The sequence below is a fragment of the Mobula birostris genome, chromosome 6, assembly GCF_030028105.1.
Source record: "Mobula birostris isolate sMobBir1 chromosome 6, sMobBir1.hap1, whole genome shotgun sequence".
In the NCBI taxonomy this organism is placed as follows: Eukaryota; Metazoa; Chordata; class Chondrichthyes; order Myliobatiformes; family Myliobatidae; genus Mobula; species Mobula birostris.
The window spans coordinates 163526787-163553675 of record NC_092375.1 but is presented as its reverse complement, the minus strand read 5'-3'; the positions used below and the strand labels follow the sequence as shown (position 1 = coordinate 163553675).

The 26889-nt window shown below is 39.0% G+C and overlaps 1 protein-coding gene across 3 annotated transcripts in view; it reads left to right on the top strand.

The window, feature by feature from the left end:
- ube2e3 (ubiquitin-conjugating enzyme E2E 3 (UBC4/5 homolog, yeast)) overlaps window positions 1–26490 on the top strand; it is a 160304-nt gene extending 133814 nt beyond the window's left edge. For all 3 annotated transcript variants that reach the window (XM_072261770.1, XM_072261769.1, XM_072261768.1), the window contains exons 4-6: window positions 10416–10548; window positions 14513–14660; window positions 25848–26490. In XM_072261770.1, the coding sequence (XP_072117871.1) occupies window positions 10416–10548; window positions 14513–14660; window positions 25848–25945 (379 nt within the window). In that variant the 3' untranslated portion in view covers window positions 25946–26490. The remainder of the gene's footprint in view (window positions 1–10415; window positions 10549–14512; window positions 14661–25847) is intronic.
- Window positions 26491–26889: the final 399 nt, after the last annotated feature.

Here is a 26889-nt window from a genome sequence, read left to right as displayed (position 1 = left end):
TGCACTAGGTGTCTGCGCTGAAGTTGCTCATTTATAGTCAAAAGAACACAGCAGTGTACTCCGAACGAATTCCTCTGTCGATAACTATTAGGAACTAATACAGTTTTTAACTACTGTAGTGGTATTGGAAGTGTTTTAATTTTTTTCTATATTTTAAATACATAAATTGTTACTTAGTTAAATGTTAGTTTGTCTTTTTTATATATCTTTTAACTACTTCCATGAAACTTCAGCTAATTAGGGCAGTTGCTTAATTGGGCCAAAATATACTGCTCCTGATATGTCCCATTTAACTGGAATTCACTGCAATAGTGATGTTTTGGGCACTTTGATGTGGATTTCGTTTGGTGAACTAGCTTGTGGTCTTGCGTTTTAATTGGCTGTTGGCTTATTTTTTCTTTCCTGCATTTCTTTTTTGTTCTGTCACCTCCACCCACCCCTCCCCCCAAGCAATATCTAACTATTTGATTTATTATATAGTTTGGGATTTGAAGCCATGGCCTTTGTCCATCTGGTCCAATATTGTTCATCTATTTGTAGTATTTATTTATTGTATCAATTAATGACTGCAAGAAATGATGCTAATCTAAAAGAGTCCCACACCAGTCATCACTTGTGGCAGGGCTTGCATGCTATAATGGACTGCGAAACAAAATCAGGCACCATTGCTGATAATAGCTCATCTTTCTCTGATGGACTTATTGCATTCTATGCATGTTTTTACCAGAAGGGATTGGAACGATGCTACTCACCCTGACAGCTTCCAGTGCGCCTGAACCCACAGTTATCATTGTAGATGAACGATCAGTATTCCAGTGAATTAACCCATGGAAAGCATCTGGTCCTGTCAGTGTCTCTGGTTGTGCCCCTGACAGACATCCCACCCTACAAAAACTCACTTCGGGAAGGTAGCACCATCAATTTGCGGGAGACTTCCGGGAGAGGTGGGATGTCTGCAATAGAGTAGCTCCTTAGCAGCTAGCCAGCTAGTTTAAATAACGTTAACTATGCTAATGAACGAATGACACCTGTTAAACTCACCTCAACATGTCTTTTACAGTCTTAACCCACTATGGGCAATAGAAAAATCACTGTTGCAAACAGTGCAGCGAGCAATACTCTCATTATTTTTGACCCCTATTAGGCAGGAGTACACTTTAGGGTAGTCTGGGGTGACATATGTTTTATATTTTCTTTTTTTTGGAACACTTTGCCATGGAGCACATTCGTTTTCTCTCTCTCTCTCTCTCTCTCTCTCTCTCTCTCTCTCTCTCTCTCTCTCTCTCTCTCTCTCTCTCTCTCGCTCGCTCGCTCGCTCGCTCGCTCGCTCGCTCGCTCGCTCTCTCGCTCGCTCGCTCTCTCGTCTCTTGCTCTCGTCTCTCGCGCTCGCTCTCGCGCTGTCTCTCGCGCGCGCTCGCTCTCTCGTCTCTTGCTCTCGTCTCTCGCGCTCGCTGTCTCTCGCTCGCTTTCTCTCTCAAAAAAATTGATTTCCTGGACATTTTATATAATTTGTGGGCATCAGGGAGCCACTGTTAATATGCGGGAGAGTCCCGGAACTTCCGGGAGAGGTAGAATGTCTGCCTTCGACCCCGTGCAGATCTTTTGGCAGGGGTATTAGCAGATATTTTTAACCTCTCTCTGCTTCAGTCTGAGGTTCCCATGTGCTTTAAGAAAACATTATCATCTTGATACCCAAGAAAAGTAAAGTAATCTGTCTTAATGACTACTGCCTTGTGGCTCTGCCATCTACCTCTCGTGAGACTGCTTATGGCATGCATTAACTCCAACTTGCCAGACAAACTTGACTTATTACAATTTGCCTACTGTCAAAACACCATCTGACTGGCCCTACAATCTTCTTTGGACAATAAAGGCACCTACTGTAGCATATTATTATTGACTACAGCACTTTCTTCAGTAGTATAATTCCAAGCAAACCCATTTCCACTCTGAGACCTGAGATTGAGCACCTCGTTTTGCAATTGGGCACATGGCTTCCTTACTAACAGACACCTCTGCCATGATTATCCTTAATGGGATGCTCCATCCATAATTCTGCATCTTCATCCCCCCCCTTCCCTACTCCATTTGCACTTATGACTGTGTGGTCAGATTCTGTTCTAACCCCATCTGCAGGTTTGTAGATGATACAGCCATAGTTGATTGTAACAATAACCCTTCTCTCAGTATCAGCAAAGCACAAGAGCAGGTCATTGACCTCAGGAAATTGGGACGAGGACATGATCCTATTAGCATCAACAATTCTGACCACAAGAGCTTCAAGTTCCCAGGAGTGAACATTATCAATGGCCTATCCTGGTCCAACCATGTTAACGCTATGAACGAGAATGCTCACCAATGCCTCTACTTCCTCAGGATGCTGAAGAAATTTTGCATGACATCTTTGATCCTCATCAGCTTTTAGTAGTGCACCATAGAGGCTATCTTCTGTGGATAGTTAACAGGTTGATAGGGCAACTGCTCTGCATGTGGCCATATAAAACTGAAAAGTGTTGTGAACATAGCTCAGCACATCACAGAAATCAACATTCCATTCTTGGATTCTTGCTACACTTCTTGCAATCTTGGGAAAGCAGCCACTATAATCAAAGACCCCACACATCTACCCAGACATTCTCTCTTCTTTTCCACCTCACCCCACACCTCCCAAGGTCAGGGAGAGCAGCCTGAAAAATGTACCACCAGATTTCAAGGATGGCTTCTGTCCAGCTATTATTGGACAATTGACTAGTTTTCTTGTAGGATAAAATAGACCCTTAATCTCATATTCTTCTTCTGTGGCTCTACTCTCCATAGTTTCTGTTGGTTGCTGAATTTTTTTTTGTTCAACTGTACTAATTATTCTAATGTAAGTCAATAGTTATGCTTTAATATGGTATAGATACCATATGTTAAATATAATGCTACAGGTGTATACGAAAAATAAAGCTATTTCAAAGCTCTGAATAGGATATTATATTTATAACATAGAATATTCTTCCAACCAGCAATGAAAAAGTGAAAAAATATTGTTACTTTGGGTATTTGGTGAGATCCTTGTGACTGATGCAAAACTAACGAGCCTTTGACAGTCTGGTTGCCACTTTAGTTAAAGATGGTCAAAGATCACCTCTTTTTACAATATTAAGACAGTAATGAGCTTTTAGTACCAGGTGAAGAGCTTGACCAAAACCACATTCTACTAGATATAAGGCAGGAAGTCCAATTTAAAACAACTTTACTTTCTCCCAAGGCTGTGGAAACTTATTTTGAATATCACTAGTTATCCAGAATTTTTCCTGCTGCATTTGAATTTTGTTTGAACTGCTATAACTCTGTACAGCTCAGTAAGACATTCTTGCAATGTGGTGTCAACGTCATCCATTTTTCACTACCCTGGACCCCCATCAATTTGCCTATCGCACCAACAGGTTAACAGAGGACGCCATCTCCATGGCACTTCACTCTGCCCGGACCAACCTGGACAGCCCCCAGCTCTTACGTCAGAATGCTGTTCATTGACTTTAGTTCGGCATTCAGTACTGTGATCCCCTTCAAGCTGATCGCCAAACTTCGCCAGCTTGGTATCAGCTCATCCCTCTGCAATTGGACTTTGGACTTTCTGACTAACAGACCCCAATCTGTTAAGTTAGACAACCTCTACTCCTCCATTCTCATCCTGAATACCAGCATGCCTCAAGGCTGTGTGCTGAGCCCTCTCCTATACTCCCTTTTCACCTATGACTGTGTTCCTGTACATGGTCTTAACTCCATAATCAGGTTCACAGACGTCACCACGGTGGTGGCCTGATCAGAGGGGATGACAAGACAGCCTACAGGGACGAGGTCCAGCACCTGGCTGCGTGGTATGCCGATAACAACCTGGCTCTTAACACCCAGAAGACCAAGGAGATTATTGTAGACTTCAGGCATGCTAGGAGCCACACTCATGTCCCCATCTACATCAACGGAGCTGTAGCGGAGGGTGTATCAAGCTTCAAATTCCTTGGTGTCCACATTTCCAATGATCTCACCAGGTCCCTGAACTCCTCCATCCTGATCAAAAAGACGCAAGAGCGCCTTTACTTCCTGCGGAGCATCAAGAAAGCTCACCTCTGTCCCAGGATACTGACTGACTTTTACCACTGTACCATTGAGAGCATACTCACCAACTGCATTTCAATGTGGTATGACAATTGTCCTGTATCGGACCGCAAAGCACTCCAGCAGGTGGTGAAAACTACCCAGCAGATTATCGGCACCTAATTGCCCACCATTGAGAACATCTACCATAAACGCTGCCTGGGCAGGGCGAAAAGCATTATCAAGGATGCATCTCACCCTAACCATAGACTTTTTACTCTCCTCCCATCCGGTAGGCGCTACAGGAGCCTCCATTCCCGCACCAGCAGGCTCAGGAAGAGCTTCTTCCCTGAGGCTGTGACCCTGCTGAACCTCACATCACAGTGCTAAGCAGTATTGCACCCATATTGTACTGTCTCAGTACTTTTATATTTGTGTGCTGTAGCACTTTTTATTTGCAGTTATTGTGTAAATAATACTATTCTTTTGCACCTGGTCAGATACTAATTGCATTTCATTGGCTTTGTATCTGTACTTGGCACAATGACAATAGAGTTTAATGTAATCTAATCTAAATCCATATTCACCCCAAATAGATCCACCACCCAATCTGGAATGTGCATCTCCAGCAGGTCTCTGAATCAAAATTCCATATCTGTGTGTGGTTGCTTGAAATGATCAAGATGTACAATCTTGTGATTCTAGTATAAGAGTGACCAACGAAGGAAATTGCATAAATTTGCGACATCCAATATTGCTGCTGGAGGGTTTATTTTCCAAGGAAAGCACTGATGTGAGATTACAGTTATTTTTTCTTGTAATTGTTTGTTTAATAAATTCAGCTTTTCAAATGTAGATTTGCAACATTTGTGACCCCTTTGCAATTACTTGGTTTTCTGCCTTAATTGCTCATAAAATGTGGTCTGATCTTCATCTAAGTCACAGTAATAGACAAAAACAATCTTCCTAAACTAATAACATATAAAAATTGTACTTTCATGTCTTTATTAAACACATTGTTTAATCATTCACCGTCCAGGCTGGAAAAAGTATGTGAATCTTTGTATTTAATAACTGGCGGAACCTCCTTTAGCAGCAATAGCTACCATCAAATGTTTCCTGTAGCTGCTGATCAGATTTGCACAACGGTGAGGAGGGATTTTAGACCATTCCCCCATACAAAACTGTTTCAGTTCATCAATACTTCTGGAAAATCTTGCATGAACAGCCCTCCTCAGGTCATACCACAGCATCTCAATTGGGTTAGGGTCTGGACTCTGACTTGACCATTCCAGTACACAAATTTTCTTCTTTTTAACCATTCTGTTGTTGATTTACTTCTGTTTCAGATCATTGTCTCATTGCGTCATCCAACTTTTATTGAGCTTCTGGTGACGGACTGCTATCCTAACACTCTTCTGTAAAATGTATTGATACAATTTTGAATTCATTGTTCCTTTGATTGCAAGCTGTCCAGGTCCTGACGTAGCAAAGTAGCACCCAACCATGATGTTCCTTCTACCATGCTTCTCGGTTGGAAGGAGTTTTTGGTGTTGGTGTGTAGTGCCATATTTTCTCCAAACATAATGTGCATTTCTGGCAAGAAGTTCAACTTTTATTTCATCTGTCCACAGAGCATTGTCCCAGAAGTGTTGTGGAACATCCAGGTGGTCTTTTACAAACTTAAGACGTGCAGCAATGTTTTTATTTGAAGAGCAGTGGTTTTCTCTGTGGGGTCCTTCCATGAACACCATTCTTATTCAGTGTTTTTTATATAGTGGAGACATGAACAGAGACTTTCGTAAGTTCTAGAGATTTCTGCAGGTCTCTTGATGTTGAGTTCTTTTTCATTAACTTTGGCATTGCACATTGTGTTCTTGATGTGATCTTTGCAGGATGTCCACTCCTAAAGAGAGTAGCAACTGTACTGAGTTTCCACCATTTGTAGACAATTTCTTTTACTGTGGACTGATGAACAGCCAGATCTTTAGAAATGCTTTTGTAGCCTTTTCCAGCTTCATGCATCTCTACAATTCTTCTAAGGTCCTCTGAAATTCATTTTGATTGAGGTATGGTGCACATACACAGATATTTCTTGAAGAGCAGGCTTTGTCAGTAACCTGACTTTGTGTGTCTTTTTTACAGGCAGGGTACCTCTATGACCCACACCTCCCATCTCATCTCATTGATTGAAATACCTGACTCCAAATAGCTTTTGTAGAAGGCACTACCCCAGAGATTCACATACTTTTTTGAACCTAGACTGTAATTGTTTAACTCATGTACTCAGTATTGACGAGAAGTAGAATTGTTTGTGTGCTATTAGTTTAGGCAGGCTGTGTTATCTATTACCATGACTTAGATGAAGATCAGACCAAGTAATTGCAAAGGGTTCACTATCTTTTTCTTGCAACTATATCTGACAGGTAAAATGTGTTCAAACTTAGCAGCAACAATTTGTTCTCCAACTGCTTATCACTTAGAAATGCTACAATATCATCCCAAAGTGGAACAAAAGCAATGAAGCTAATTAGCTTTTGATGATCATCACAGCTCTGTATGAATTAGTAACCGTTATAAATCATCTTCCATATTCCTCACAAAGTTGTTGAAAAAGACTATCTAGAATTGCATTTGATTTGATGAAGTTGACTTCCCTTATGACAGCAGCAAGGGTGTCACGTAAACATCCTCCCAATTGTTTTTGCAACCGAATGCTGACGCTGGGTGACACAATGTATGCACAAAACAGCAGGTGCATCATTTTCTTAAATGACTACTCTGTATCTTTCTATCATTGAAGTAGCACCATCATGTTGCATAAGCCATTATATTTTCCAGCGAAATATTGTTTTCCAAGAAATAGCTCTTCAAAATGATGTGCCCTGATTCATAAGAGTAGAAATTACAACAATAACTGCAGGCAGAATCAATGATTCACCTATATTATGTGGTTTGCTATCTTTTGCAATTAAGTTTGAAATTCCACAGGATGCAAGTAAAACCTTTGTCTATCTTAGCTGTTTTTTTTACTAAACATTTGCTTTACTGACAGCCTTGTTTGAAAATTATCATGTAGTTTTTTTAAAGTCATCCAGTGTCTTGTCTTGTCCTTGTATGCTGTTTGTGGGTGCTTCCTCAGTTTATATGGCCATATACTTTAATTTGGAAGTGTAGTCATACAAATTAGATACAGTGGCATTGTTTTGCCCTGTGAGGATGGAATAAAACCATGGGCAAGATGCTCAATGGAATATTGCCAATTTTTTTTCTTTGCTGTGGCAACCATGGGTAATCTGATATCTTTTAAAAAAAACTTTATTAATATATGGATGTATGTCTGTGTGTGTGTATATATAATTATGCATGTGTGTGTATTTGTGTATAAATAAATAGTAACGATAACACAATTCTGTGAGTAGGCGCTATAGAAAATTAGTTAAAAAAGAATTATAATAAATATAATCACACATGAAATATCAGTACTGAATATACCTGTAAAAATAAAATTAGATTTTTAGGCAGTAATTTTTTTAAAATTAATTTTTAGGTAAGTTTTAAACAGAATTATACAGAATTGTCTGTATTTGGTTGCCATAATTGTGAATGAGCAGAATTGTGTGAGATTTTCATACTGAAGCAATTAAATTTTATTGGTTGCTGCATTATTTTTATATTACTTTTCAATTATTGCAAGCACATACATTACTAACAGTCACAAACATCCATGTGATGTGTTGCTTTTTGAATTCCGAATGCTCAGTGTTTTTCTGAACATGCGGTGGAATTTACAATTGTTTAGTTACTATGTGTCATGAATAAACTTAAAAGCACAGCCATTTTGCAGTATTCATTCATTATAACGATCAATATCTGTGATAAAATCGCTGTGTGATGATAAACATTTGCAGAACCAAACAAAAATTTGACTCCAGAGATTGATCTCTGTACCACCCTCTGCCATTGAATCCTTGACTTCCTCATCAGGAGACCACTGTCAGTGCGGATTGGAAATAGCATTTCCTCACTGATGATCAACACCATGCACCTCAAGGATGTGTGCTTAGCCCAGTGCTCTGCTCTCTACACCCATGACTGTGGGTAGGCACAGCTGAAACACCATCTATAATTTTGCCAGATTCTTCTGTTAGCAGAAACCTCGATGATGATGAGGCATATAGGATTGAGATACATTGTACCAATTGTCATTAAGACTGAGAAATTGATTGTGGATTTCAGGAAAGAGAAGTTGAGGGAACATGCACCAGTCCTCATTGATGGATCATGAGTGGAAAGGGTGAACAGTTTCAAGTTCCTGGGTGTCAACATCTCTGAACATCTTTGCTGGGCCCAATATATTTTACATTTACAAAGAAAGCACATCTGCAGCTATATTTCATTAGAAGTTTGAGGAGATTTAGTATGTCACCAAAGAATAACAAATTTCTACATATGTACTGTGGAGAGTATTCTAACAGTTTACATCACTGGTATGGAGGGGCCACTGCACAGGATTGGAAAAGGCTGTGGAGAGTTGAAAACTAGGTAAGCTCCATCATGGACACTGGCCTCTCCAGCATTGAGGCCATCTTCAAAAGACAATGCCTCAGAAGGGAAGTATCCAGCATTAAAGACTCACATCACACAGGACATGCTTTCTTCATGTTGCTATCATCAAGGAAGAGATGCAGGAACCTGAAGGCACACATTCAACATTTTAGGAACAACTTTTTCCTCTCCACCATTGGAATATTTCTGTAAATGTATTTCTGAATATATATGAAATTTCCCAAATAAGCAATGAACAATTATTTATGTAAATGTAATTTATAGTTTTTTAAATGTATTGCACTGTACTGCCACAAAACAACAAATTTCACAATGTCAGTAGTAATAAATCTAATTCTGATTTTTGAGAGCTTTTTAAGGATGTTTCAAGATGTAGCAAGGTAGGCATGCAAATAGGAATTGTCTTTTGGATGTAATGTTTTACAACTACCAGGATTGGATAAAATAGGGATATTTTCTTAATTTCTTTTTAACACAACAATTAATTAGGTGCCACCCGGCAAGTAAATGTCGGCCCAGATCAGAGGCGATTGCTGATTGCGTCGCTTCTGATCTGGGCCGACATTTACAAGCTGGGCAGCACCTAATCAATTAGCTTGTTTATTTCAAATTTTTTCTTGAAGAGGTGCTGGGTGCATTCCGGCCACTGCTGTACCGCTGCATTCTTCACGGCAATGTATCAGTTCGTGGCCTGGAGGTTTGGGACCACTGTTATAATTGACTTATCACTACATTCATGCGAGGAAAATATGTGCTGTGTATTTAATATTAAATTTGTTAGATAAACCCCTTTAGAAACGAAATCAAGTGTATTAGCCACAGATAAGTGACTTACAGTTGATTTATTGATTTATCACCATGATTACCACCCCCCCCCCCCCCCCCCGATCGGCTGGTCCGCAAGAATATTGTCATTGTTAAACTGGTCCGTGGAGCAAAAAAGGTTGACTCTCCATAACTGATAAGAGATATAAAAATGCTTCCAAGAAATTTACACTTGGTCATATGCTTATTAATAATTCAACTATAAGAGAAAGACCATTCTTGGTGTACTAATGCTTGTTAGTACAATGTAACATTGATGTAAAATTTCTTATTATGTCACTTTTTCGAACTTTTTTGTCAGAGTAACAACAGCTGATTTTATAAATGTTTCACATGCGATCCTCAGTAAGTTTATCGGGTTCTCCCTGCCAGACCTGTGCATCACCCTTCAAAATCTATCAGCTCCCATTTTAGCATAACCATGAGCATATCATCACCAGGACTGTAGCTGTTCAAGAGGGCAGTTCCCCACCATCTTTCCTCATGCATTGGGAATAAGGAATAAACATTTGTTTAGTCATGGACATGCATAATGTACAGATGTAGAGGAAGCAATGCAATATTTTGAGTTGATTGAAAAGGATTAAAACATGAGTGTATTGCATGACCAGAGGCTTGCAAAATTGGTCAGCAAGGCCATAGAATTTAAGAGACTGGTGCAGGGGTTGAATAGGATTCAGTAAAATTTGGAATTTATGAAAATGTTGGGTGTATGGGACATTAAGGTATTGGGATATGAAGCTGAAAAGAGGATGAAAAGCATTTTTGTAGGAAGAGACTTGAGCAGTCGCATCAAGGTGGATGATACTGTTTCGTAACTGAAACATTTAAAACTTGTATTCAAATGTTAAATGTGCTTGGGACCTGATAACTACAAATTAGGTGATTAAATGTTGCAAATGATATGTTTTAACATATTTTTAATGAATTTATTTCAGTGCTGGTCCAAAAGGTGATAATATATACGAGTGGCGATCCACCATTTTAGGCCCCCCTGGTTCAGTTTATGAGGGAGGAGTTTTTTTTCTGGACATCACTTTCTCATCTGATTATCCATTCAAACCACCAAAGGTAAGCTGTAGTACCTCATGAACTGTATCCACTTACAAATGGTGAGCAGGTTGCCCTACACTGATCTAATGAAATTCTGCCTGAATTTTTAAAATATAATATGAAATTGTTTTGAGCCTGTGCCAAGTACTTAGATATCGCAGGCAGTATGTTTGCAATCATTCAAAAATTCATACATCTGAAATTTTAATATTAATTAATAAATTTGGCACAGATCAATGTATTTTTTGATAACAGCATATCTCTGAGGTTCAGGGAACTTCAGACTGTTCCATCTGTTGCAAACCTAGACTCATTTTTTAAAGTTTATAATTCTGAAATGGATTAACACTTTCCAAAGTATGGTTGACATAACTTACTCAGTCTCTGCAGTTTGGATACAAATTGCGGAAAATAAAATTATGATGCTTGGAAATACTCTGCTTAAGTGGATGTCTTTTCTCATGTTTCATAATTGGATTTAATGGAATCCATTAAATCACTGAAACTTATATTTACAATTTCATAAATTTGAAGAACAAATTTAAAAATAAGCCACTATCCAAACATAAGCAGGCAGTGAAAGAAATAAAAAGCTAGAATTTGTGCTAATTGCTTGAACCAAATTTACCATTATATCACTAAGGTTTTTATTTGTCCATATTTCTTCCTGTTTTTAATAGGCAAAAACAATTTTGGAGTTAATTGTAGTTTTTTTGTGAGTGAGAGAAGTTTCTTGAGTCTTCAAAATTATTTTGAGATTGATGCTACTTCAGTGAAAAAGAAAGAACCTTCTAAAGGATAATTGCTTACAATCTTGTGTTGATTTTCTTTGCAAATTCTATACAGTTTTCCACTTTTTCCCCTTTACTCATCTCCTTTTTGGGGCGACAAGCTTCTATTGTGACAATATAGGTGATCTGAGCATAGCTAAAAGCTTCATTGCAGTGGGAATTACTACAGATGAATAGAGCTGAGAGTTTTTGCAATGGTTGAAGAAATATCACTTTTTTGTTCAAAGAAAAGATACAAGTAATCCATCAGTAATTCACAGTGTATTCTGTTTAATCTCAATGGGGAAGTTCCTGAAATGAGGAAATAATTAGTGCTTACTTGAATAAGTATGGATTGATGAGAGAAAACCACCAAAAATTTGTTTATTGATGAATTAAGAGAGTCAGTTGAGGAAATGAGGTTGATGTGATGTCATGGACTTGGCATTTGAGGAGCAGATACATAATAATCTTGAAATCAAGAATGCATCCCTTGAATTTAGGGGCTGAAACAGCAGGGATAGATAAAATTTCCAAGTTACAGGCAGTAGGAGTAGGAGTGACAAGATTTCTGGATCTGAGAGAAATTCAGTGGAATTTCCCAGGGATTGGTGCTTGAGTGGTCTGACAAGAGATGTTTACAAATAATGAGGTGTTCTGAGAATCAGAATCAGATTTTGCATCACCGACATATGTCGTGCAGAGAAATATATTTGTTGGCAGATGGGTCAAGAGTTTGGGTGCACGGGAGTATAACTGACAAGAGAATCAGAAGTACCATGAGGAAGAACTTTTTACACAACAGTTAGGATTTGGAAAACACTGCCATAGGTAGTAGTGGAAGCAGTTTCAATTGTAACATTCAAAAGTGAATTGGATCGGATCAATATCTAAAAAGGAAGCATTTATAGAATTGTGGGAGTTCAGGACCTCTTTCATAGAGTCGGTATACATTCATTGGGCCAATTATTCCTTCTCTGCTGTACCTTTTCTGTGGTTTCCCAAATATGAGCTTTAAATAGGATTCAGTGGACATTTGTTGAGCTCATGGAGTGATTGTTTTAGATGTTTATGTTGTGATCGCCTGACCCTGTTGGACATTGGTAATGTAGAGCACTGTAAGTCTGTTTCACTGGTGCATTGGCAAGACCAATGGTGGGTAAGCTGCCTTGCTTCATTTGTTGCACGGACACGGCCCTCGTGCTTCGGAATCACCCATTATGGTCACTGATGAAGGAGATGCTGGAGCTGATTGTGTGCTGGATTTTGTACCAGGTTGGGGAATAGCCCCTTCTTTCAGTGCTGCCCCCTAGCATTGGCTCGGCGTTTCCCCCGGTATTGGAGTGGTGGAAGAACAAGCTGAACCTGGCCAACTCAAGGACAGGCTACATATTTTTTCACTTTGTGACTGTATGTTTTTTTTCTGAAATCATAATCATATGTGCCCCAGAGGAACACTGATTCATTTGGCTGTATTCATGTATGGTTGAATGATAATTAAACTTGAACCTTTGCCCTAACAATAGTCTGCTCACTAGAAATGCTGATCTACTGGCCTGGTATACACAAAGCACTGTAACCTGTCTGGATTCTCCAGAAATACTCTGTTTCCATTAGTTTCTATTTCCATTTCCGTGGGATGGTGGTCATGCTACAGTCCATTTTGCATGTTGAAATTACATTCCTAATCAAATAAGTATACCCTATCCTCATTATATGCGAGGGATATATGAAATCCAATAATGTGAATAATTATTTAAATGGAGAAAATAGGGATGCGTTCCAGAGGACTTCCTAAATATGTTTTATCTGTAACTTATTCACATTTTCATACCAATACGACACAAAAGCAGTACCACCAGACAATATTTATATTATATTTCATCAATTTAAGATAATATTCAATGTAATAAATCATAGAAAGTTAACATCCTAGGGTGTACTTACCAACAGTGGCAGGTGTGTTCACTCCGGGCGATGAGTGGTTGTTGTGTTGTTGGGTAGCCTTACATGGATAAGGTGCATGGTTGTGGTCGTCGGGATCATATCAAGCACAGCAAGGGGTGAAGGAAGACTCACAGAACTCTTAGAACTGCTGGCAGCAGGAGATGACACCGATTTGAAGAAAGTGGTAAGGGTTGTTTGCTTGGCAGCATTTTGTTTTTCAGCATAAATTTACTTGTAAGGAAGAGGAGTTGATGGCAGGGAACGACTGAAATGCCGACTCCGTTCTAAACTTGGGTCCATGTCCATCGCCATTTGTGCCAAGTGTTTTGACTTCCACCATTCCCTACCATTGGTAAACTCCCAGGATTTTCAAAATCGTCTGTTGCTTGCAGCATCTGAGACATAGTTCGCCGTAAAAAAAATACGTACGCCTTGAATGTGGATCACACCGTGGTCGAGTGGTTGAATCAGCGATATTGTGTTAGGCGGCAGGAAATGCACTGTTATGTTAGGATGAATGCTGTCCAAATGTTTAGGATGGGCTAGCGCATTGTCAAGCAACAAAAGAACTTTAAAGGCAAGATTCTGTTCCCGGCAGTAGCATCCCAGAACTGTGTTACCTTCAGCTGATGCCGCGCTTATGATTTCCAACATTTTTTCAAGTGTTAAAAAGTGGTTCTCTGCTGCTGGGCTGATGGCTCAGGACATGACATCGGACGCTTAGGAGGTATAGTTAAATATTTCAAGCACAAAATCACTGCACCATAGGTAAAACCAACAAAAGTTTAAGAGCGCAAGTTCGCGCATCCACACATTGCCAAAATCAATGCGAGACTGGCGGGAGTGAGACTGTGAGGTGTGCATACGTGACTTGTATTGGCGGGAAAGCAGTGTTCCTTGTATAACTGTGAGTTTTGGACGCATATAAGGAGATGTTGGTAGAAATAGGTACCTCGCATAACTGTGAATCCACATTGTCTGAAGACGCATGTAATGAGGATAGGGTGTATAGAATTTGTTATATTATCTCAATTGGCATTGTGAGATTTAAATATTCTTGAATTTAAGAGTACTGCCACTGTATTTTATCTTTTTTAATTTCCTTTTTCAACAAGCTCTCCTTTCTGTTACTTCTGTTGCTAATTTTACCATTCTTTTGATTTGGACTAGTTTATGGCATTACTTGCATATAATCTTTGTTGCTGTTGATGAAAATATTGAATTATGTGATGCTAAAAACAACTGTTCTTGCCTGCTACCTTTAGGTAACATTCCGGACCCGAATCTATCACTGCAATATCAACAGTCAGGGAGTAATCTGTCTGGATATTCTGAAAGACAACTGGAGTCCAGCTCTGACCATTTCAAAGGTTCTACTTTCTATTTGCTCACTTCTGACAGACTGTAACCCAGGTAAGTAAATGATGTCCCAAAGAATCTGAGGGATGACTCTTCACACCTAAATCATTTGAGATTCTGTACATCTTGTGCATTATTAATTTTTAAATTAAATGTTAAAACTTGTGTTGGCTGTTGACTGGATTATTAAACTTGAACCTTAATCATTTGCCTTTATCTGTTGAGCTTGGCAACATGCTTTCAGAAACTTTAGTATACACTGTTATGCTTAGTTGTCTACTGACATTGGAGTCAATTTAAAAAAGATATCCAAATGTAATTTTTATTACTGTCTTTTTCAAAAGCTTTAAACTAATTGCCTTCCTCATTTGTATAAATTGCAAATACTAATTGCTTAGTATGCTTTCAGCCAGCTATCTGGGAGTGGTTGTCCATTGGCAAAGGTGGTACAGCTATAATATAAAAGTAAAATGATTGCAATGGTATTGAAAACATGATGTGAAATGATGCCACTGTTTGAAGTTTTGCTACATATTAAATTCCTGCCCTTCAGTTTGTCCTTCTTTCACTTGCTTACTTGTTTCATCAATTTTCTTCTTTTCTGATAATCTCGTCGTCATCTTGCATAGTTCTGCTTGGTCTCTGTTTGTTATTCACCATATAGAATAATTTTTTAAAAACACTATGACGGTATAGGCTTGGATCTAGTCAGTGGTGTTAATGAGTACTCAGTTAGAATTGCAATCCCTGCACTGTTTTTAGTGAAGAAATTTAAATGTCAATGTCTGCTTCATAAATGTTCCCAAACTATTAAGTGATCACAAGTGTGTACTACAATCCTGTAGACATGGGAGTGCAACTGTATTCTTTCATTTAAAAAATTGAGGTGCTTGGGGTACAGAGATTACAGAGTTTTGAAGGAGTTGCAGTTGGCTGATCTAATTGTTGCCATAGGCAATCTAGATAGTAGTATTACGGTTTTTGCATTTATGTGATAGTTTGCATCAGACTTGGATCCAAACGTTTGAGTCCATGAAAGTCAGAATTTCCTAGAGTTTTGGTCTAAGATACTACACAGTAATACATTCTGTGGTTAAATCCCAAATAGGTGAGTATGTTTTACAATGAATGTACCTTTTGAATTGGATAGGTAATAGAAGTTCTTTTGCAAACTTTGTAATGTGCAGTACTAAGAGTAATGAATATTACAGACTTTGTCTAGAATGTTGTCATTGCAGCAAAATATGTAAAAACTCACAACAAAGTAAAACCTTTTATTAGGAAATGCAAGGCAAATCTGAAATGTGTATCAACGCGTGATGTTGCATGGCTCAAAATAAATTATTTTGTTGGTCTTATAGAAAAGTAAAATCAGTAATTTGGACTTCTGTTAACTGCTTCATGAAGAATATTTGGAATTTTATTGCAATAAATTTATGTTGATAAATTCAACTATTTTTCTTAACGTATGAGTATAGATTGGATTCGCATTGCATATGACCAAATGAAAAAATGTTACTTAAAGGAAAAACTCTTGGAACCTCTTCTAATTGGCATCTTTTGGTTTAAGATTTAAAGTGAGGTCATATTTTTTTGATGTATTGTTATATGTAAATTGAAGATATTTTCTCCAAGCTTCTGAGGCTGAATTCTTGGATTTTATCCACATATTTTATTGATGATGAAGTGGTGTTGATCTTTATAGCAATGTAAAAGACTTTATAGTTACAGACTTGCAAAGTCATCACTTTGTGTGCTTTCCTCCATGGTATAGACATAAAGAATCTTGTACTTAATTTTGTAATAATTTCTTTGATTTGGGAGGGTTTAAACTAATTTACAAGGGGGATGGGACCCGGAGCGATAGAGCAGTGGAAGAAGTGCATGGAGTAAAGCCAGATCTAACATATAAAGAGGCTTTGAGGAAAGAAAGCAGAATAAAGGGTGTAAGGGTAGTAAGGTAGAAGGGCTAAAGTGCGTGTACTTCAATGCAAGAAGCATCAAGAACAAAGGTGATGTACTGGGAGTTTAGATACATACATGGAATTATGATGTAGTGGCCATTACAGAGACTTGTCTGGCACCAGGGCAGGAATGGATTCTCAATATTCCTGGATTTCAGTGCTTTAAAAGGGATAGAGAGGTGGGGAAAAGGGAGGAGGGGTGGCATTACTGGTCAGGGATACTATTACAGCTATAGGAAGGGTGGGTAATGTAGCAGGATCCTCTTTTGAGTCAGTATGGGCGGAAGTCAGGAACAGGAGGGGAACAGTTACTCTATTTGGAAAGATTCTATAGGCCCCCTGGTAGCAGCAGAGATACCGAGGAGCAGATTGGGAGGCAGATTTTAGAAAGGTGCAAAAATAACAGGGTTGTTATCATGGGTGACTTTAACTTCCCTAATGTTGATTGGCACCTGATTAGTTCCAATGGTTTAGACGGGGCAGAGTTTGTTAAGTGTGTCCAGGACGGATTCCTGTCACAGTATGTTGACAGGCTGACTGGGGGAAATGCCATACTAGATCTACTCTTAGGTAACAAACTGGGTCAGGTCACAGATCTCTCAGTGGGTGAGCATCTGGGGGACAGTGGCCACCACTCCCTGGCCTTCAGCATTATCATGGAAAAGGATAGAATCAGAGAGGACAGGGAAGTTTTTAATTGGGGAAGGGCAAATTATGAGGCTATAAGGCTAGAACTTGCGGGTGTGAATTGGGATGATGTTCTTGCAGGGAAATGTACTATGGACATGTTATTGATGTTTAGGGATCTCTTGCAGGATGTTAGGGATAAATTTGTCCCGGTGAGGAAGATAAAGAATGGGAAGGTGAAGGAACCATGGGTGACAAGTGAGGTGGAAAATCTAGTCAGATAGAAGAAGGCAGCATACATGAGGTTTAGGAAGCAAGGATCAGATGGGTCTATTGAGGAATATAGGGTAGCAAGAAAGGAGCTTAAGAAGGGGCTGAGGAAAGCAAGAAGGGGGGCATGAGAAGGCCTTGGCGAGTAGGGTAAAGGAAAACCCCAAGGCATTCTTCAATTATGTGAAGAAAAAAAGGATGACAGGAGTGAAGGTAGGACCGATTAGAGATAAAGGTGGGAAGATGTGCCTGGAGGCTGTGGAAGTGAGTGAGGTCCTCAGTGAGTACTTCTCTTCGGTATTCACCAATGAGAGGGAACTTGATGATGGTGAGGACAATATGAGTGAGGTTGATGTTCTGGAGTATGTTGATATTAAGGGAGAGGAGGTGTTGGAGTTGTTAAAATACATTAAGACAGATAAGTCCCGGGGGCCTGACGGAATATTCCCCAGGCTGCTCCATGAGGCAAGGGAAGAGATTGCTGAGCCTCTGGCTAGGATCTTTATGTCCTTGTTGTCCATGGGAATGGTACCGGAGGACTGGAGGGAGGCAAATGTTGTCCCCTTGTTCAAAAAAAGTAGTAGGAGTTGTCTGGATTATAGACCAGAGAGCCTTACATCTGTGGTGGGAAAGCTGTTGGAAAAGATTCTTAGAGATAGGATCTATAGGCATTTAGAGAATCATGGTCTGATCGTGTGTAGGGCAGATCGTGTCTAACAGCCTGCTAGAGCAGCGGTGCCCAACCACCGGGCCGCAGAGCATGTGCTACCGGGCCGCGAGGAAACAATATGATTTGGCGATATGAGTCAGGTGCACCTTGCCTCATTCCTTGTCATGCCCACTGTTGAGCCTGAACGCACGCAAGGTCATTACGCGTGCACGCGTCATCCATGTCAGCGCAGGAAGGAGATTAACTCCTTGAGCTTGCAAATGACGACGGGCTGAAAAGTATGTTTGACATAACATCTCTGCCGGTATTCTGGATCAAAGTCAAGGCTAAATATCCTGAGATGGCCACGAAAGCACTGAAAACGTTGCTTCCATTTCCAACATATCTCTGCAATGAATGAAGAAAACTAAATTGCGGAATAGACTGGACATAAGGAACCCCCTTCGAGTATCGCTGTCTCCCATTACCCCTCGATAGGACCGTCTTGTTGCAGGGAAACAAGCCCAGGGCTCCCACTGATTCAGCAATATTGGTGTGTTGCAATGATTTTATATGTTCATACAGGGAAAATATGTACTGTGTGTTTAATATCCAAACGTTACTTAAAATGTTATGCTATTGACTTATATAACCATATAACAATTACAGCACGGAAACGGGCCACCTCTGCCCTTCTAGTCCGTGCCGAACGCTACTCTCACCTAGCCCCACTGACCTGCACTCAGCCCATAACCCTCCAGTCCTTTCCTGTCCATATACCTATCCAATTTTTCTTTAAATAATAATATCGAACCTGCCTCTACCACTTCTACTGAAGGTTCATTCAACACGTACTTCAAGCTCTCCTGATAATTGACTTTCACTATACTCATGCGAGAAAAATATGCGCTGTGTGTTTAGTATTAAATTCGTTAGATAAACCCTTTTAGAAACGAAATTGAGTGTATTAGCCTCTTATCACCGATATTTCGGTCGTGAATAACACCCCCCCCCCCCCCACCGAACAGAATCGCCGAAAAGGATTTGTAGAAAAAAATTGGGAGGTACACGCATGCACACTGGTGCCCGCGCAAGGCGTCATGGTCATTGTTAGTCTTTCTCGGGGTAAACACAACGTATTTGACTGCTACTCTTGTCCATTGGCAACCCTACCCCCCCCCGGGTCGGCCGGTCCGCAATGCAAAAAAGGTTGGGGACCCCTGTGCTAGAATTCTTTGAGGAGGTGACCAGGCATATAGATCATATAGATGAGGAGTACAGTGGATGTGATCTACATGGATTTTAGTAAGGCATTTGACAAGGTTCCACACAGTAGGCTTATTCAGAAAGTCAGAAGGCATGGGATCCAGGGAAGCTTGGTCAGGTGGATTCAGAATTGGCTTGCCTGCAGAAAGCAGAGGGTAGTGGTGGAGTGGCAGTACATTCGGATTGGAGGGTTGTGACTAGTGGTATCCCACAAGGATTGGTTCTGGGACCCCTACTTTTCGTGATTTTTATTAACAACTTGGATGTGGGGGTAGAAGGGTGGGTTGGCAAGTTTGCAGACAGCACAAAGGTTGGTGGTGTTGTGAATAGTGTAGAGGATTGTCAGAGATTGCAGAGAGACATTGATAGGATGCAGAAGTGGACTGAGAAGTGGCAGATGGAGTTCAACCCGGAGAAGTGTGAGGTGGTACACTTTGGAAGGACAAACTCCAAGGCATAGTACAAAGTAAATGACAAGATACTTGGTAGTGTGGAGGAGCAGAGGGATCTGGGGGTACATGTCCACAGATCCCTGAAAGTTGCCTCACAGGTACATAGAGTAGTTAAGAAAGCTTATGGGGTGTTAGCTTTCATAAGTCGAGGGATAGAGTTTAAGAGTCGCAATGTAATGATGCAGCTCGGATGTGGAAGCATTGGAAAGGGTAAAGAGGAGATTTAACAGGATGCTGCCTGGTTTAGAGAGTATGCATTATGATCAGAGATCAAGGGAGCTAGGGCTTTACTCTTTGGAGAGGAGGAGGATGAGAGGTGACGTGATAGAGGTATACAAGCTATTAGGAATAGATAGAGTGGATAGCCGGCAACTCTTCCCCAGGGCACCACTGCTCAATACAAGAGCACATGGCTTTAAGCTAATGGGTGGGAAGTTCAAGGGGGATACCAGAGGAAGGTTTTTTTTACTCAGAGAGTGGTTTGTGTGTGGAATGCATTGCTTGAGTCAGTGGTGGAGGAAGATACACTAGTGAAATTTACGAGACTACTAGACAGGAATATGGAGAAATTTAAGGTGGGGGCTTATATGGGAGGCAGGGTTTAAAGGTTGGCATGACATTGTGGGCCGAAGGACCTGTACTGTGCTGTACTATGTTCTTTGTCTTGCTTATATGCATTTGTGTTATGGTTTTGAAGTTACAAGTCTTGTGAAGTTTTATAAGAAAACTACATCAATATTTACCATGGAATATGCTATGCCAGCATCTTCTTATTAGCAACAATTGGTGAGCTCTTTCCATTTGTTGTGGTTTTGTCATTTGTTTAGCCTGTCATTTTGATTTTCAAATTTCTTCTTTCCTCCTTTTAATTTGGTTTTGCTTTTAACTTGTTTTTTAGTGAATTCTATTTGTAACTCTTGTTTACAAGCTATGAATAATCCTTGTTTATTAAGTTTAATTAAGATTTGATACTTGGGTAAAGACTTTTCTGTTTTCAGCATGCCACGACTCCTTTACTGATTGGTACCAAGCTCAAGGCAATGTCACAACGCTTGATTCAGGCTGTTGCATTTGAGGCCACCTTTTTCCAATCCATAATTGTATTGTCATTTTCATTGGTTCTGCATTGAGATGTATAAACATAGGTTTGTATCCAATGTGATGTCTATATTCGATTACCTACATGGGACCTTTTCAACTTCAAGGTGTCCCAAAGCAACAAACTTAATGTTTTGCTAACTTTCCCTTTTCCCACAATCCTAATATAGCGCCATCTCTAAAATTTAAACTGTCACTTTCAGAACTGTGTTTGAATCACATTTCGGCCCAACAATTAAATCATCCCTTCCCGTCCTCTGTACCTGTTACAGCCTTCAGAATGGTTATTGGACCTTCATCCTCCAGTGCTTCCATTGTCCAGCCAGTTGGGATTATGCTAACCTTGTTTGGTTTTTATCTGTCTAGGTGTAAATTGAAATGCCTTCAGTGCCTTCTTCCACATCAGTACAGCCAGCTCTGTTTTGTTCAGACATTGTTATTTAATTGGTGTCCTTTTTAAGACATTTTCTTACAGTTAGTTTACACATTGGTGCTGTTGTTATCCTAATCAATGACAACATCACATCATTTGTTCCATTTGCTTTTTAAATTATTGGACCACTTGTCCAATGTCCAAATACTAGATCATTAGTTTTCCCCCCAGTAAATATTAGCAAGAATGAACCAATATCTTTGCTTTGTACTACAAATTCCTAACCTATTTACTTCCTCCTTTTGGCAACTTCCTTAGCTTTATTCAAACTACGCGAACCCAAGAAAACCTTCTGAACATAGAATGTAATTATTGTTTGAAACCCATGGTTGCCACATTCAAGAAGAGTAAAGGCACTTGTCAAATAAGAACCAGACAAATAAGAACAAATTATCACTTGCAGCTTCACCACCAAATCTAAATTAGATTTGTATTGATATTTCTCCTTTGTCACTGGTTTGTAAATCCTGGAGTCCCCTTCCAAAGCACTTGAAAGCACCTTCACCAGACAGACTATTTGCCATCATCCTATCAAGGACAATTGTTGCTGGCAATAAATATTGGCCTTGCCAGTATTGCAGAGGTTTCAAGAAAATGACTAAAGAAATTTATTTTTCTATACTAGGTCTGCCTCTGTTTTAAGTAATTTCCTGCTGAAAACCTCACCCGTTCTTTTGTTTGTGATACATTAACTGCCAATCACTTCTAGCTTTCAGTCCCGATCCATAGGATTCATGCTGTGAATCTTTGTTTATACCAAGTTCTATTTGTGTTGCACCTTTTTGCATTCTTTCTTTTCTATGATACTCTTCCATCTTGACATTAGAAGAGAAGGAATAAAAGCAAAAGTCATTAGCATATTTGTCTTGTTTTTTCTATTTTATCAAATCCAGTGTTCTGATGCTGCATGCACACAGTTTGCTTCAGTGTCTGTATCATAAGAACTTGAGAAGTAGGAGCAGGAGTAAACGATTTGACCTTTTGTGTCTGTTCTACCATTCGTTCAGATAAAGAATGATCTACCTCAGTACCATCTTCCTACACTGTCATGTCCAGAAAACTGTTCATCTATTTTGAATGAACTCAGCAACTGAGCCTTGAAAGCTCTCTGGAGCAGAGAGTTCTAAATATTCATCATCCTTAAAGTGAAGGAATTTCTCCTCGTCTCATCCTGTCCCCTTAATTTGAGACTGACATTTGGTTCAATACTCTTCAGCCAGGGGAAACATCCTTCCATTATTCGAACGGTCCGAGACTGTTAGAATTTTTATAGTTTCATTGAGGTCTTCTCACATTCTTCTAAACTCTGGTGAATATGATCCCTTCCTGGGAACATTCTAGTGAATCTTTGCTCTAATTTCTCTAAGGCAAGTGCATAGATAGTTATTTGAGGGGAACCAAAACTCTGCGCAGTAATCAAGGTGCAGACTTGCAACTGCGATAAGAATTTTAGTTGTATATTCGCATGTTGTCAAAATAAAGTCTGCCCAACTAATTGCTTTTCTAATTGCCTGCTTCATCTGCATTTTGGTTTCAGAAATTTGTATGCAAACATACATTGAACATCAATGTCACTCATCATATCTCACCATTTAAATTACATAGTGCTTTTCTAGTTAGTGCACCAAATCCATAATCACCAACAGTTTTAACAGTATGAAAATAAATAAAACTCTCTAAACTGAATTCCCTAATTAAAAAAGCCTAAGTAGTTCTAAGGTAGGGACATGTTTGGCACAGCTTTGTGGGCCGAAGGGCCTGTATTGTGCTGTATGTTTTCTATGTTTCTAAATTCACTTTCTCATGTTCCATCTATACTCTGACTCTGAGTCCTGTTTAACACGCTCTTTTTATACTCTGGGTTTCTGGTAATGGCTTTTTTAAAAAAAAAAGTGGAGGCTGAGGGAAAATGGATCAGCCATGAAGAAATGGCAGAGCAAACTCAATAGGCCAAATGGTCTAATTCTGCTCATATATCTTGTGGTCTTAGAGAAATAAAATTGCCTTAGAGTGTTAATAATAAGAGTATTAGTATAGAAAATCATCCAGTCCATCAATGCAAATTAGTTTTATTGTTTTAAGTTCTATTTTTGTTTATTAGTAGCCACTTAAAGAGCTTTTTCATACAGACATTTGGCAAATTAGGTACTTATTCTAACAGGGTGGAGAATGAGATGTCTATTTTCGGAGTCCCTGATTTCAAGGTATTTGGACATTCAGAAATGCTATTGTCAGGATAACATGGGGAAATCATGATTCACATGGTCAAGATGACTAAAGATACAGTGATCCAAAAAAAAAAAATTTTTTTTAAATGAAGATTTTTTTAAAAAAATGAAGATTTAAAAAAAACCTGCAGGTCTAAAATAAAAATGGAAATTGCTAGAAATACCCAGCAGGTTAATTTGCATCTGTGGGAGAGAAACAGGGCCAATATTTAAGTCAAAGAGCATTTTTAGCATTTTCTGTCTTTATTTTAGCCTCCCAAGGATTCTGCAACAACGTTTCTTGATACAAATCTTTTTGAATTTTACCAGTTTTTCTTCTGGCCAGATCTATAACATAGTGATGTTAGCATTTTTGTTGTTGCTCTGGATGCATTTGGCTATGTTGTAAGCAATATCCTATTGAACTGTACTAGTAGCTGTTCCATGCAGTTTGCCACCCCAGGGTCTGTACTTACTGAGTATACACATTTTGATTAAGTTAATTAATTATCTTCCAGATTAGAAACATTTAATTCAATATGATTATAAACTCACTATTCGCCATTAGTGGCTGAAGGTCTTCTACAAATTTCCCTTTTACTTTGGCTTCACCATCATTAGTTACATTTTTAAGTTGTTTAGACATTTTTGGCCTGTTTATTCATGCCGATCGATAGAAGAAGACATTTGAAGTAAGATTCCGATTCTGAACAATCTTAAACTCTGCTAATATGTAGTATTAAGCCATTGATCTGTATTTGTAAGAAATAGCTGCTTGGCCTGCTGTTGAGTTCAAAGCCGTGTATGACCTGAGTAAATCAAAATGTCAAAATAGAATTGAGATTTATATTGCACCTTTGTCAGTTACTTGGTTCTGTTTTCAATGTGAATACTGATCTGTCTCTGTTGTCAGATGAGAACTCTTCGGAAGAACTAGATAGGCCATTGATTGCTGGAAGCTTGCCATTGTGTTTTTCTGTCATCCCTTAAAACTGGAGATCAGGGGTCTGATGTAAATTAACAATTAGAGAAGAGAAAGGGTCAAGTAAAGAATTTTAGGAACTGATTTGACTTTGTTTTTGTAGTTTTGAAGTGGCAGGAGCCATTTTATAGGAATTGAAACTATATGATGGCTCATCTGATGCAAGTACTGGCAACTCCTGCATTATGGAGGGGTTGTGTTCCTAGAAAATAATCTATATCGTAATTTTTCATAACATGAACCCCCCTCCCCCATTTCCCATGGAATGCCCTCTTACTACTGGAGATGTATGAGATCTATTCTGATGTGATGTTTTTCTCTTATTAACCCATTTAGTTAATGATGACAAAGTGACCTAATGCCATTATTTAACCAATGAGGTCAAAATTAGACTCAGGATAATAGGGGGAGGGAGGCAGGATGGGTGTGTGGTGGAGGCGGAGAACAAGGCTCGCAGACTAGATAAGGGTTAAGAGGAATCAGCTTTGAGGATCTGGATTCATGTGAGAAAGCCTGTGAAGAGAGAGTTTGGGGAGTTACTGGGCTGAAGGGCAGCGACTGTGGACTGTGAAAGGCTAAGAGGTTACTGTAAGCAGCTGGTTATGGCTACCTGGGCTCCCCATAGTGCAGCATAGCAGAGAAAATGCCTTGCAAATGAAGAGCAGGGCAGAGTTGCACTCTGAAACATCTGTTTACTTGTCCTTTGACAGAAGAGGTTGTGGTAAAGAAAGAATTTGGCTGTGTCTGCCAACCCTATAAACATGGTGATGACTTACTCAAATCTTATTGCCCACAGTATAAACTGACCAAAAGTAAAAATTGACAAAATGTAATGTTTCTTTCACTTTTTGATTTGTTTATTTTGCACTGTTATTCAATATGGGAGTTACCTGTATATCAAAAATTGCAATGTTATGTTTTATATTTACTCCCTGTGGAAGAAAAAAAATCATGGTAGAATTCATGGTGCTGTATATAATGTAAAGAAAGAAGACAAGACACTCTTTGTAGGAATGCATCTTTAGAAATAATGTCATGACGAGAACTGGCAAAATTATAATGCTTTTATAGCACTATTCCTTTAGGAAGTTTGATAACATGAAATTCTCATTGCTTTTTAAAATAATACTAATGATCATTATAATACAATGCTAAATTGATTGGAATTCATTTTATGAATATGTTTCATGGGAAGAAACAATAAATGGAGAATGAGGGGATTGGTAGAGATGTGCATAGAACATTATCGATTTTTTTCCTTTGGCTCATTCAATCATTTTTTTTGTTTGACAGCGGATCCTCTAGTTGGGAGCATAGCAACCCAATATTTGACCAACAGAGCAGAACATGACAGGATAGCCAGACAGTGGACCAAGAGATACGCAACATAAGTTACATCACTTCCTGTGCTGTGAAAAAGGAGCAGGAGGCATTATTTACAATGTGCAACAATTCTTTATAGCCTTTACAATATGGACTTCTGTGTATATGTTATACTGATTCTAATCTCTGCTTTTATCTTTTGAAGATTGGGACAAGACCCTGTAAAAGGTAAATGCTATTGAAGTAGATCTTTGTAGCAGTAGATTAGTTATGTTTAAATGCCTACTTGCAAGTCTGCTTCTTTGAGATATGAAAATGTATTTTGTGATGTAATAAGGAAAATGTTCCTCAAGTCAACCAAATATAATGGTGCATTTTAGCCTAATCCATTATCTGTATGAAATCTATGATAGCTGTAGATTATTAGAATTTTGGCATTCGTATTAGACTCAGTTCCATTTCTGATCATGTGGTACATGCTGTTGTGAATCCGTTTTACCTTTTGTCAATTTGTAATGAAGAGATTTCATTTAAAACTTTGTAGCTCTAAATAATGAGCACCTGATGTATCATCTCAAAACACAATAAACTTGTTTCTGAGGTTATTTATTTATTTTATATTTGGTGTGTTATTTGGTGGGTATGGCAATACAGCTTGAACGAGCTATTTCGATGAATTGATAGTGATGGATATTTCCATTGAGGTGGTAATACCTTTGATAATGAATATGGGTGATGTAGAAGTGGCTGCCTTGAAAATAATCAGTATATATTGGGAAGAAAAAAACATGCATTGATAGGTACTAAGTAACAAAATTAAGTTATGAAGTTGACAATGTAAACTATGGTAGACAAACATAAGCATAACTATTTTAGCACTGCTGAAGAAGAGCAGACTCCGATAAACACTGATTTTCAATGACAGCATAATTCACTGATCAGATCCCGATCTACTTCTGTTGTAAGTTGATAGGATTTTAATATTAAGAAATAGATGTTTCTACCCACTTAC